Source organism: Quercus suber, unplaced genomic scaffold (assembly GCF_002906115.3).
Source record: "Quercus suber isolate HL8 unplaced genomic scaffold, Cork oak 2.0 scaffold_80, whole genome shotgun sequence".
Taxonomy (NCBI): domain Eukaryota; kingdom Viridiplantae; phylum Streptophyta; class Magnoliopsida; order Fagales; family Fagaceae; genus Quercus; species Quercus suber.
In genome coordinates, this window is record NW_027069545.1 from 104,044 (window position 1) to 117,735 (window position 13,692).

At 33.5% G+C, this 13,692-nt stretch overlaps 1 protein-coding gene across 1 annotated transcript; it reads left to right on the forward strand.

The window, feature by feature from the left end:
- The first annotated feature begins 10,003 nt into the window (after positions 1-10,003).
- On the forward strand, positions 10,004-13,438 carry LOC112016063 (protein DETOXIFICATION 22). The gene is made up of 7 exons (XM_024048557.2): positions 10,004-10,566; positions 11,357-11,443; positions 11,576-11,632; positions 11,994-12,232; positions 12,403-12,521; positions 12,804-12,890; positions 12,974-13,438. Exons 1-7 carry the CDS (start codon positions 10,031-10,033, stop codon positions 13,055-13,057), a joined length of 1,209 nt encoding a protein of 402 aa, XP_023904325.2. The 5' UTR covers positions 10,004-10,030; the 3' UTR covers positions 13,058-13,438.
- Positions 13,439-13,692: the final 254 nt, after the last annotated feature.

Here is a 13,692-nt window from a genome sequence, read left to right on the forward strand (position 1 = left end):
TTGCAGTATATATTCTGATTTCTTCTTGTTTCATCACTCCCCATCTTATTCAGCCACCAAAAATATGGCTCGTTCTTAATCCGATCCACGATTTTATGCACTAGTTCCTTGAACATCACGTTTACTTCTCCGGCTTGAGTGCCCAGCTCCTAGGTTCTTAAATCCCTTCGAGGTCTTGACTGGAAACCCCCTTGCCTGGGTTGGTTCGTGATCGGAGCCTTACCTTTGTTCTATTGCCGATCATCCTTCAATCTTTTGTACTCCTTAATACGCCTCATAAGCTATCTTATATCGTCAGGAGGCCTCGTCAGCGAATCTCATAGCTTAGAATCGTCGGGCAATCCCAACCGAAAAGTGCTTGCTGCGATTTTTTCATTACCCCCTCTAATCTTATTGTACAGTTCCTAGTACCTGCTAGTGTAACTCCAAAGGGTTTCCTCGACTCCCATCTTCATAGACAGCAACGCGTCCACTAGTAGTGGTACCCAGCTACAGGTCATAAACCAAACCTCAAACTCTTCAATTAACTGTCTGAAACTACGAATCAAACCTTTCCTAAACCCATTAAACCACCTTAGTGTAGTTGGCCCGAGACTAGATGGAAACACCTTACACATCAATGCATCATTACGATTGTGTAAAGACATCATCTGAATGTAATGACTTACGTGCTTTACGAGATCCGTCTTCCTATCATAAGAGTTGAACGGGGGCTTGGTAAATCTGCTCGGCATCAACGCCTGCTCAATCTTGTTCGAAAAAGGTGATCGGGCAGCTCTACGTAAAGCTCGACTCATTGTGTCCATTGCAGCATTCCTGGGTCATCGCCCTTCCAGGGAAATCGAATCCCTATCCGCATACTCTTGAAATTGATACTTGTGTCGATGGGAACCAAATTGATGAGATGCCTTCCCGTGACCACTTTCTATGCTCACTGACCCCTTGGTATGCTCTTCGTGGTCTCTTCTTTGACGCTTGCCCTGTGCTTCCAACTCCAACTCCCTGACTATTCTTCGTAAATGCTCAATCTCTTCGTCCCCTTTATCAGGACGTTCGTGTCCGGAGTTGCCGAACATTGTTCAGTACGTTTGAAATGACCCCTCTCCATGACTAAAATGCTCTCCCCTTTGCGTATACCTTTGAGCTTTGTACCTCTTATGCCTTCTTTCTCGCCAACTAGAACCCCAAAAGATCCTCTAAAGCCACTTTCGGCGTAACTTTCTGAGTGCCTCACAGACATCTTTCTTACGCGAACCCCAACAGAACTACAGCTATGTAAGAGATTCCCACAGACGACGCCAATTGTGCGTGCCCAATTTTCCTCTGGATTGGGCCTAGTGTTAGGCTCACAATTTATTTATATGGTGGGTTATGAGTTCTACTTGGTAGCTCCTACTGAACTACTCCTCCTTTGCCTCATGAAATTCCCCCCTTTCTTCTAAGCTCCTCTTCGTCGTTAGTATTATCTCTCGTTAACTCCCCTTGTTTCGCTCAAAATGGCCAACCCTCCCCCCCCCCCCCCCTCTCTCTACTCACTTCCCTTATTTATAGCTTAAGGTTGGTAGAGTGTGTATGATTACATTCTGGTCTCACTCGTGTGCGTGGGGTCTAATTTGATTATTCCTGACATGGGATATGCTTCTTGGAAAATGGTGGAGATGACTTTGGAACTGGTTCCTGCCCCCAAAAGGTTGCTCGGCGGCGATATTCCCCAAGGCAATATCGGGCTGCCGAGGTCATGGGTTGTTCCTGGTAAATATAGCCCCGATAAACTCATACATGATCGGTATGGGCCTATCTATCTTGCGATCAGCTGAATGAGCCTACTATTGATTTGGGCTTGAGAATGTCTTAGTAGCCCACTTGGGCCAAGGCCTAATGCCAAATGGGTTTGACGCCTTATGCCGTACAAGTGCTCTTTAGTTCATGGATTATGGTTCATGTAAAATTTTAAATCCATAAATAAAAGGAATAAGTTTATATAGCATGTCAAGCTAAATGTTGAATTACCAAGTGCCTTGTAGCTAAGTTGGAACTTTTGTGCATGGGGCCATAGGTGTCTAGGGGGGGAAAGGGTTTGAGTTGCGAGGTTAGCAGTATATAGTAATTATCTATTAAAAAAAAACTAAATATTTGAATTCTATATATATATATATATATTTTTTTTTTTCCCTTTCACTAAATGAAACTACTATAAAACAAAAAGAACAAAATACAGCAAACAAATGATTTACATTTGTCATTTGTAGAAAGAGTGGAATAGAAGATTTGAACTCCATAGATACGGACAACTATATTGTTGTCAATTTTGGGAGTTGAAGGGAATGTAACGGTTAATTAATCATATGAGCGCAATAACAAAATATGTAGAATGAATAAAAGAAATGTAAATGAAAAAAAAAAAAAGGAGAGAAATTAAATCAGAGGTGGGAACGTGGGTTAAAAGAATCCAATTAAGTTGTATTTATTGCATTTTTTTCTCACTTGAATTGTATAATCTCCATACTCATGGACAACTAATTTAATTTTTTTTTTCCAATTTTGAACATTGTAATTGCATCGTCCCCCCAATTGATGAACGTTGTTCAAGGCATGCACTATAGAGTGTTAATTTTATGCTCCTCTCAACTGTTCTAACTTGTAACACACTAACACTCACTTAAATATTTTCAATTTCCCCCCACAGACTGAAGAGAGGACATGTAGATTTTAATTAAATGATGGGCTGTTATCAAATTTATAGTTTTAATTAGATTGGCCTTTGGGTTTATTTTATTTACATTGATCTTCTTGCATTGTTCAATACTTTTTTTTTTTTGAAACATCCTTGCTCAATGCGTGAACATAAAAACATGGTTTTGAAACCCAAAATGGACCATACGGTCCGACTAGTTAACCGTGAACGCCTCATTTTTGCGGTTATTTAACCTTAAGAACCTCTTTATGCCAAAAAAGCATGGACCTGTACGAACGCGATTCAATCACACAGTTCTTAGAACCGTGAACGGTTCTTGTGATTCTCACGGTTCCTTTTTGTTTCGGCCCATGCCGGCTGAAATTAAAGATTCGACTGGCATGCACTTTAGATATATATATATATATATTTTTTTCAGATCTTGAACAAAAGAATTTGTAAGAAAAAAAAAATAGAGAAGAAGAAGACAACAAAGCAAGGCTATGCTAAGTTGAGACAGTAGGTTGCCAACACAATCATTGGTCACGCCTTCGTCTTTTGCTGCTTCTTTTTCTCTTTCTTTTGTTCTTCTCCATCACTCTGTAATTTACTCTCTTTTTAGTTGAATACTAATGTGCTTTCACTTTGTCTTTCTTTCTTTTCTTTTGTATTCTTTTTGAATTTCTAAGCCTCTCACGTGACTTACATTCGAAATGATGAATGTTTCTAATTTTTGAATAAAAGCAAAAAATTTCAGCCGTTAGATTTAGCTTTTTTCTAGCTTAGCCCAATATGATGTGACGTGTGCAATAAATATTTTAAGATTTTTTAAGAGTAACGTTGGTACTATAATATTTATACAATTTATGTTATAACTTGTCACATGATGAGATATAAGTAGTTAAAATGTGGTAAAAATTGTATAAAATGTGTAGTAATAGCATTACTCTATTTTTAATTAATATTTACAGTTTTTTAAAAATGAAATAAATAAAATTAATTATATAATATTTATTAAATTATTATTTAATTTAAAATTATTAAATCATTTTAAAAAATATGTTATTTTAATGCAAGTGTCCTTCTAATTCTTATATAATGATAATAATTATTATTATTATCACAAGTTTAATTAATGAACATATAAATAAATAAATAAATGCTATATTTAAGTTTGCTTAGGATTTGATATTTTTTTATTTGTCTTGCGAAAGTTATGGTATGAAAAAATATATTTAAAAAAGATTGATTTCTATATTTAATTGGATTGACTTCATAATCAAACTTCTTGATTTTAGAAGTTTTAGGTGTAGGTAGACATGGCAAAACGAGCGGGTCGGGTCAGATTCAGGTCGAGTCAATCGGGTTGCGGGTAAAAAACAAGTCATTTTAAGCGGGTTAAAAATGGGTTCAGGTCAATTGGGTTGCAGGTTGGGTTGGATGACCCGTATTTTTCACATGATTTTTTTTTATTATAAAGAAAATAACATGTATTTGCCATTTGGAAAGTCACGTAACAAATTACTTGATGTAAAATGCATTACTTTGAATTCACCACTTATATTAATAATAAACTAAATTTATTAATACTTATTCAATAATTTTAAAATTATACAAATCCTAACATTGCTATCTAAAACAAAATAACACAAAGATAAGTAAAACAAAAACACAAGTTTTATTTCTACATAATATCAACATCCCAAAATATAATACAAAATTACGAATGACTTATTGGATAATTCATTTGACAAAAAAAAAAAAAAACATATAAGAAATTTACAATCTTGAAAATTAATTTTATAATCTATTATCATTTATGGTTGGCACTTTCTCAATTTGAGATATACATTAAAGTTTGATTGTTTACTTATTTATATATTGTCTTTTTTATGAATATCATATCATTGTTAAGTAACACAGAATCTAGAAAATATCATAATTTATTTTGAAAAGCCGTTTATTTTGGATATAAATTGTTAAAAAATAGGTCTAAGTATTCATAATTTATATTAATTTGATACTTTGGCTTCACTATTTTCACACTTGTCAATGTTTTTCACACATGTCTACAATTTTAAATCTATGTTTTTAATTGTGCTATAACCAGATTATCTTGACATGTATTTTACTATTTGATATATAAAAACTTTACTCATTACAGAATGTTCAACCATTTATCTTTTAATTAATTTGCATGTAGTTATGTAAATGCCTCAATTGTTTCAGGTCAGGGGTCAGGTCGGGTTGACCAATAAAAAATACGGGTCGGGTCAAAAAATTCTGACCCGTTTTGCCATGTCGAGGTATAGGTGTAGGTGTTTTCATTGCAAACACGCTCCAACGGCAAACCTAGCTTAGTACAAAAACCCAAAGCACACAAGGTTGCATAGACTTCTCCAAGTATGCATGTGAAACCTTATAATGACAACTCTAAAAATGCTCCAAACCACCATGTGTAGATTATAATGCCCAAAATTGTCTTTTTAAATTTTAAAAGACGAAATCAAAATTACTCCAAAGTAAATTGCAAATTATAATTTCCAAGATTTAACTTTACAAGCAAATTACATAATTCATAATTTAATCACGTTGTGAAAATTAAAATTAATAATAATTTACTGTATATTATTTGTGTTGAAAATATTAGAGACTTATCGGCTTCTCTTTCATTTATTATTAAAAAAAAAAAAAAAAAAAGCATTGGCAACGGGTCATCATCGGCGACGCCAAGCTACCGCCATGAAGTGGCGGAGATTGAGAAGGAGAGAATCAGAGGAACATGAGAGAAGAGAAGAAAGAAAGAGGAAAAAGATTAAAAAAAGAAAAAAAGAAAAAAAGAAAAAGAAAAGAGTGGCGGGGCGGGGAATTGAAATCCCCGCAGAAAAAAACCCGCGCTCTTTCTATCAATTTGAACTCTACTTATATATACTCAGCCACTCAACTGCCCTTCAATATTCACAACCTTCTCCAGCTCTCTCAGGTCTGCTTTTCTTCTCCTAAACCCACTTTTGAAGTACATTTATCTAAGAATGAATTAGTAGCCAAGGATTACCGTCCGAAGTCTATTTTTCTTTGCACCAGCCTCGGTTGTTTTTCTTATTGTGTGATTTTTTTTCATGTGGGTTTGTTTGTATATGCGTTTATCTGCATCTAAAACGTTGTTTGTTTGTTTGTTTGTTTTTTTTGAGGTTGGGTTTTACAGAATCATAGCATTTGGGATTGTGTGTTTTGTTTTGTTTTACTTATACTTCTATTGTTGGTAAAGAATGTAGGGGAATGTCTAATTATTGATTGATATTGCTATTGGGTCCCTCTCTTTTACTCCTTTTCGTTCCTTCTGTTTTTGTTCCTTATCATTTGGATTTCTCAGATTCATGGTTTTGGCAAGAGTATCAATTTCATAATTTTAGTATTTATTCTTTATTTCATAAATATTTGATTGATACTGATTGGTCACCATATATGGTATCTGTTGTGTCCTTTGGTTTCAAATAATTTTACCTATTTAGTGAATGTATGCTATGGTTTTGTCTGACCCGTTTAAGTCCTTAGCAAGGTTATTATTTTATTGTTTATGTCTTTATATTTTCAAAGGTCAAGACTTTTAATGAAGTTGGATGAACAAAAACTAATTGTTTTATGTAAGATAAACAACTAGGATTCTAGGGTTACTAGGCTGTTATGAACAGTCTCTTTGGAGTCATAGGCAGCTTTTTCTTATCTATTATATGAAATTTCATCCAAAAAAAAGTATGAACTCTCATATTTGAATGTTTCTTGAACTCTTTGAACCTAGAAATTGATGTGATTGTTTCAAATCCAATCCTGTTATCTTAATCTTTGCTGTAATATAATTTTCTGTTATATTTTTTTCTTAATCTGGAACTATGTTCTCCTCACCATATCAAGTGATTCAAAGCAAAAGATCATAAATCTGAGCCACAAAACTCAAATTTGAGTCAAAGATTGCAACATTAAGCTATGACTAGTCAATGATTGGTCATGGTAGAGAGTATGGGGCAAAGGAAATCAAGCTAACAGACAATTATGGCTAAGATGAGGTGTATAATTGAAGATATTTTGTAGATTGAACAAGCAACAACAGGAACTAGCTCGAGCCTGAATGGAGTTTCCAAAAGGTGACCACAAACGCTGGAAAATTGCTAAAGTAGGTCTTGAGAACAAGAATGATACTATAAAAGAAGAAAACCTCTTTTATTCTTCTGGATGCCAGATCCGTAGAAGTTGCAACATGAGACGGATTAAAGGATGTGTGCAGTTGAATTTAAAGATCAAAATTTTGAAAGAGATTGTGTTGTAGGCTGGGATTTTTCTCCGATCTATGATGTCTATTAATGATGGTGATTTATAGGTAAGTACTTCGGTGCATATTAAAGAAACTATTCAAGAGAGAATGCACAAACAGCATTCAATGCAAGCCATAAGAGTGTTCTTTTTGACATGGAAGGTTTGCATACACATGTTGACTTAAATAACCCAATAGTGGTCAATGAGATTCCATTTGAAGTAAAAGTAGTGAGGTTTTAAAGGCCTAGGCAGTAGGCATGAGTCTTTTAGTGTCAAAAAGGGAAAATTTTGTAATCTCTACAATTCATGCAAATAAGGTTTATTTTAGTACTCTAGTTGAGTCTAGTATTTCTAGGAAATCTAAGTATCTAAGGTTTTATTTTCTTTAGGTTCAAGTTAGTCTTTTATTAGGTTTTTAGTTCACTCAAACTTGGAGTTCTAATACTACTAAGACAAGAAAGAGTCTTCCTTGTCCTAGTAGTAAGATAAAGGGGTAGAATTTTAGGGTTACTAAGCAATATAAACAGTGTCCTTCAAGTCATTGTAGGCAGCATTTTCATATCTATTTATGAAATTTCAAATTTGAATATTTCTTAAGCTCTCTGAGCTTAGAAATCAATATTGGATTGTTCCAACTTCAATCCTATTATCTCATTTGTATCCTTAACTTTGTTGTTGGAATTTCTTCTTAAACCATTTTTTACACACAAAATGTTTATTGCACACACTCACTTACCCACACAATACACACTCTCAATTTTTTGAACTAAAATCGTGACTTCAAGTCACAATTTGTGTGTAAAGTGGTGAGTGTGTGTTCTACATGCGTAATTCAAGTGTGAAATAGACATTGCTCATTTTATGCTAGACCCGAAGAAAATATTTGAAACTACCTTGGTGTATAGATGGGCTAGCTCCTTGCTAAGGACTTAAACGGGTCAGACAAAACCATAGCATACATTCACTAAATAGGTAAAATTATTTGAAACCAAAGGACACAACAGATACCATATATGGTGACCAATCAGTATCAATCAAATATTTATGAAATAAAGAATAAATACTAAAATTATGAAATTGATACTCTTGCCAAAACCATGAATCTGAGAAATCCAAATGATAAGGAACAAAAACAGAAGGAACGAAAAGGAGTAAAAGAGAGGGACCCAATAGCAATATCAATCAATAATTAGACATTCCCCTACATTCTTTACCAACAATAGAAGTATAAGTAAAACAAAACAAAACACACAATCCCAAATGCTATGATTCTGTAAAACCCAACCTCAAAAAAAACAAACAAACAAACAAACAACGTTTTAGATGCAGATAAACGCATATACAAACAAACCCACATGAAAAAAAATCACACAATAAGAAAAACAACCGAGGCTGGTGCAAAGAAAAATAGACTTCGGACGGTAATCCTTGGCTACTAATTCATTCTTAGATAAATGTACTTCAAAAGTGGGTTTAGGAGAAGAAAAGCAGACCTGAGAGAGCTGGAGAAGGTTGTGAATATTGAAGGGCAGTTGAGTGGCTGAGTATATATAAGTAGAGTTCAAATTGATAGAAAGAGCGCGGGTTTTTTTCTGCGGGGATTTCAATTCCCCGCCCCGCCACTCTTTTCTTTTTCTTTTTTTCTTTTTTTCTTTTTTTAATCTTTTTCCTCTTTCTTTCTTCTCTTCTCTCATGTTCCTCTGATTCTCTCCTTCTCAATCTCCGCCACTTCATGGCGGTAGCTTGGCGTCGCCGATGATGACCCGTTGCCAATGCTTTTTTTTTTTTTTTTTTTAATAATAAATGAAAGAGAAGCCGATAAGTCTCTAATATTTTCAACACAAATAATATACAGTAAATTATTATTAATTTTAATTTTCACAACGTGATTAAATTATGAATTATGTAATTTGCTTGTAAAGTTAAATCTTGGAAATTATAATTTGCAATTTACTTTGGAGTAATTTTGATTTCGTCTTTTAAAATTTAAAAAGACAATTTTGGGCATTATAATCTACACATGGTGGTTTGGAGCATTTTTAGAGTTGTCATTATAAGGTTTCACATGCATACTTGGAGAAGTCTATGCAACCTTGTGTGCTTTGGGTTTTTGTACTAAGCTAGGTTTGCCGTTGGAGCGTGTTTGCAATGAAAACACCTACACCTATACCTCGACATGGCAAAACGGGTCAGAATTTTTTGACCCGACCCGTATTTTTTATTGGTCAACCCGACCTGACCCCTGACCTGAAACAATTGAGGCATTTACATAACTACATGCAAATTAATTAAAAGATAAATGGTTGAACATTCTGTAATGAGTAAAGTTTTTATATATCAAATAGTAAAATACATGTCAAGATAATCTGGTTATAGCACAATTAAAAACATAGATTTAAAATTGTAGACATGTGTGAAAAACATTGACAAGTGTGAAAATAGTGAAGCCAAAGTATCAAATTAATATAAATTATGAATACTTAGACCTATTTTTTAACAATTTATATCCAAAATAAACGGCTTTTCAAAATAAATTATGATATTTTCTAGATTCTGTGTTACTTAACAATGATATGATATTCATAAAAAAGACAATATATAAATAAGTAAACAATCAAACTTTAATGTATATCNAAAAAAAAAAATTTATGAATTAAGAAAATCAAGTATCAAAATATTCAACAATATTGTGGACAAACATAAATATTATACAACAAAATAAGTATTATATGTAAGTCTTAATATAAATAGTAATAATTTCAAATAAAAATAGTCCACGCATCGCGTGGAATATCATCTAGTTACTAAAGAAAAGAAGGAAAACTATTTATTATCACATTGTAACATTGCATCAAATAACCACCCACACTGGATGAGTTCTTTGTTTTGATGATTGCATCCTTTTTGTGATTATAAACAGCAATTGGTTATAAAAAAATAAAAAAATAAAAAAAAGTTGTTTGCTGATTGGAAATTCAATTTGCCTAGCAGAACTTGTTTAGTGAGATTTATGTAATTCTTGTGAATTTGGAAGTGCAGTTGGGCATGTCTAGTGCATTGGGAACTCTCTGTGGGCAATCATATGGTGCAAAACAATACCACATGCTTGGAGTGTATCTTCAAAGATCGTGGATCGTAATGTTCGTAGCATCAATTTTCCTTCTCCCACTATTTATCTTCACAACCCCGATTCTAAAGCTTTTAGGCCAAAGTGATAGTATGGCATATATAGGAGGAGAGGTTGGTCGGTGGCTAATTAGTACTTTGTTTGCTTTTATTGTGTCTTTTACATGTCAAATGTATTTGCAATCACAGAGCAAGAACATGATTATTACTTACTTGGCAGCAGTGACAATTGTAATCCATATCTTCCTTTCATGGCTTTTAACTTTAAAATATAAGCTTGGGATTTCTGGTGCAATGTTATCAACTGTGTTTGCATTTTGGATTCCCAATATTGGTCAGCTTATATATGTTATGTGTGGAGGTTGTCGGGATACATGGAAGGGTTTCTCTTTATTGGCTTTCAAGGATCTTTGGCCTGTTGTCAAGCTTTCTCTATCATCTGGTGTTATGCTTTGGTAAGGCTCTCTCTCTCAATTAGTGAGTTGATGCAATTAATAAACTTGAAAGACGAACTAGGAATTTACAATTTAGTAACTTTAAAAGTGCAGGCCAAAATCAAAACGGTATGGTATATGGTCTAAAATAAATAAATAAATAATTTCAAAATAGTTAGTTATCGTTTTTGTTTGGCTAAATTGCAACCTACATTCCTAAAATTTGAGGGTTTTTAGATTTTACATTCTAAAATTTCATAATTTGAATTTTATATTCTATTTGTATCAATAGCTCTTCCATCCATATTTTCTATTAAATGCCACATAATTAAGCTTGTCACGTGTGTTTAGTTTGTCCAATAAAATAATTTCATGTGACATAATGAAAATGATATGGCATCATTTTATTGGACTAGCTAAACACACGAGGCAAACTTTTGTAACACTTAACGGAAAATATGGTCAAAGGAATAGCTAATGCAAACAGAATATAACTTCAGGAGATAAAATTCAAGATCTAAAACTTTAAACTGTAAAATCCAAAAAACTCCAAACTCTAGGGTATAGTTTGCAATTTAACCTTTTTGTTTAAAACATCTTTTGTTCTATGATCAAGGCTCCTCATGGGGTTCCTTTGTTATTCTTTGAAAACTTTAAGACCTCACTTATCTGACATTTCTTTGATTATTATATCTTTGTAAATAACGCTCTTGAAGTTTATGACTTTGTTACTCAAAAAATTAAAAATGATAGATATATATCTAGTATCTAGAGCTCTAAATATAAGTAAACGCCAAGTTTTTCATTTCAGTTTGGAACTTTGGTACTACACGGCATTGGTTCTCATAACAGGATACCTGAAAAACTCGGAGGTTTCCATCGATGCTCTAACTATATGGTAATTTTCTTACAAATTTTTGTGTGCGCTTCTTATCTCTTATGACTACGTTCTTATTGGCTACATTATCCATCTGCCTCAGCCAACGTTTTTCTATACCCTATGATAATTCAAATATATGATTCTTTACAGCCTTAACATCAATGGGTGGGAGATGATGATATCTCTTGGATTCATGTCTGCAGCAAGGTATTACCATCATCTTCATCACCACTATCATCATGGTCTTCATCTATTAAGTATTTCTTTTCAACTAGAATATTGAGCTAGGAGGTTCCATCAATTTCTAGTTAAAACTAAAACTTATGGTTCTTATAGATTGTAGAAATAAAATAATATAATAAGTTTATTAGCAATATAAAAATTTTCACAACTTTTATGTTGATATATGTTGAGATTGGTACATAATAAGATAATGTAAGTGGTGGGGCATGTGAAAATGATGTTACTATAATCACATCTTATTAACTTACCATCCGTAGCCTTTTGCAAAGTAACATGTATTAAAACTAACTATTCTATGTTTTGAATGTTCGGTTGATAAATGTAGTGTTCGGGTAGGAAATGAGCTTGGAAGAGGGAGCTCAACAGCTGCAAAGTTCTCAATTGTAGTGACAGTGTTTACCTCATTTATCATTGGATTCGTGCTTTTCCTGTTCTTCCTATTCTTGAAAGGAAGACTTGCTTACATATTCACTGAAAATGAGGAGGTGGTTGAGGCTATCGCAGACTTGTCACCTTTGCTTGCAGTCTCAATTTTATTGAATAGTGTTCAGCCAGTGCTCTCCGGTACTCTTCCTCTTATCTTTTGTTATCCCTTTTACTATGATTACATAGGCAAGCTACTCACATTTAGTAATTATATCCTAATGACATAAAGTAATTGACTTTTGTAAAGATTGAATATGCTAAATTTTGTGAGCATTAATAATTCCAATGTATATCACTTTCATGGACAGGAGTTGCTGTTGGAGCTGGCTGGCAAAGCATTGTAGCATACGTTAACGTAGCCAGCTATTACATTATAGGGGTTCCAATTGGCCTTGTGCTTGGATATGTTTTTGATATGGGAGTCAAAGTGAGCTATCTTTACCCCATTTTCCAATAAGTTTGAATTTAGAAGTTGCATCTTCTCTATCAAAAAAGAAGTATATTCTCACTACTCTTAATTAAAAATGGATATAGTGCTCTAATTAAAATAGCACCTCTGATTTGTTAAAGGGTCTTCATTTTTCAAATGGAAGTTTAGATACCTCACAGCATGCTTTTCTCTTGGTTGTAATTATACTTTATGCAAGTACCTTTGAAAAGATTACTTTTGTTGTTGCCATTTAATGTTTTTCTTCTTGTCATGTTGTAGGGTGTTTGGATGGGAATGTTGTTCGGAACTTTTGTTCAAACCATTGCACTTGTTATTATCACCTACAAAACCAATTGGGACGAACAGGTAGTAACTTTTGCACCTTATTTACTTAGAAATGTGGAGCTACTTTTTATTTGTAAACATTATATAAATGTGCATCTGTGTAGGTAATTATAGCTCGTAACAGAGTAAAAAAGTGGGCTGTGGATGATGCTCAAGAGCCAAAGCTTACCACATCAGATGTTAGCTAGAAGCTACCTTTCTTTCTTCTTTGCCCCGCATGTTTGGAGGCTTCCCTTTTTCTATTGTTTTTTGTTACTTAATCTTTACATCAGGTTCTGTTTGAAAGGAAGGGTGGGAGAATGGGAAAGAGGAGAGAGGGCAGGGGAATAGGGACCCCTACATTCGCTTTGTTGTTTCATAATATAGATTTGATAATCTTACTTTTCTTTGTTAAACCTAGGCAAATATATGTAATATACTTGTGATACCCATATTATTTGGATAAGTTATATTTGTAGGCCTATGTAGACTCCCACAAGAAGTTCTAATCAATTGGGTCATTTGAGTGTTTTATATAATGTAATACTTTTGATGTATAAGTGCAAATGTGGCTAGACGTATTCCTCTGATCATGATGAATTGTATAAACTTTATACTTTTCTTTTGGATACAGTACTGGCTTTATAATTAGGTTTATTAGAATCCATTAACAGTTTAACACACTGTTTATAACAAACAATAATATCTAAAAGCCACATCTCTCTTTTATCTCATAAAAAACCAAGGAGCAGATCGAATCCTATCAATTTGATGGCCTGTATGGTGTAGTAAAGGCTAACTTTCTCTAAATCACATATAATGATTATAACACTGTACGGTTGAA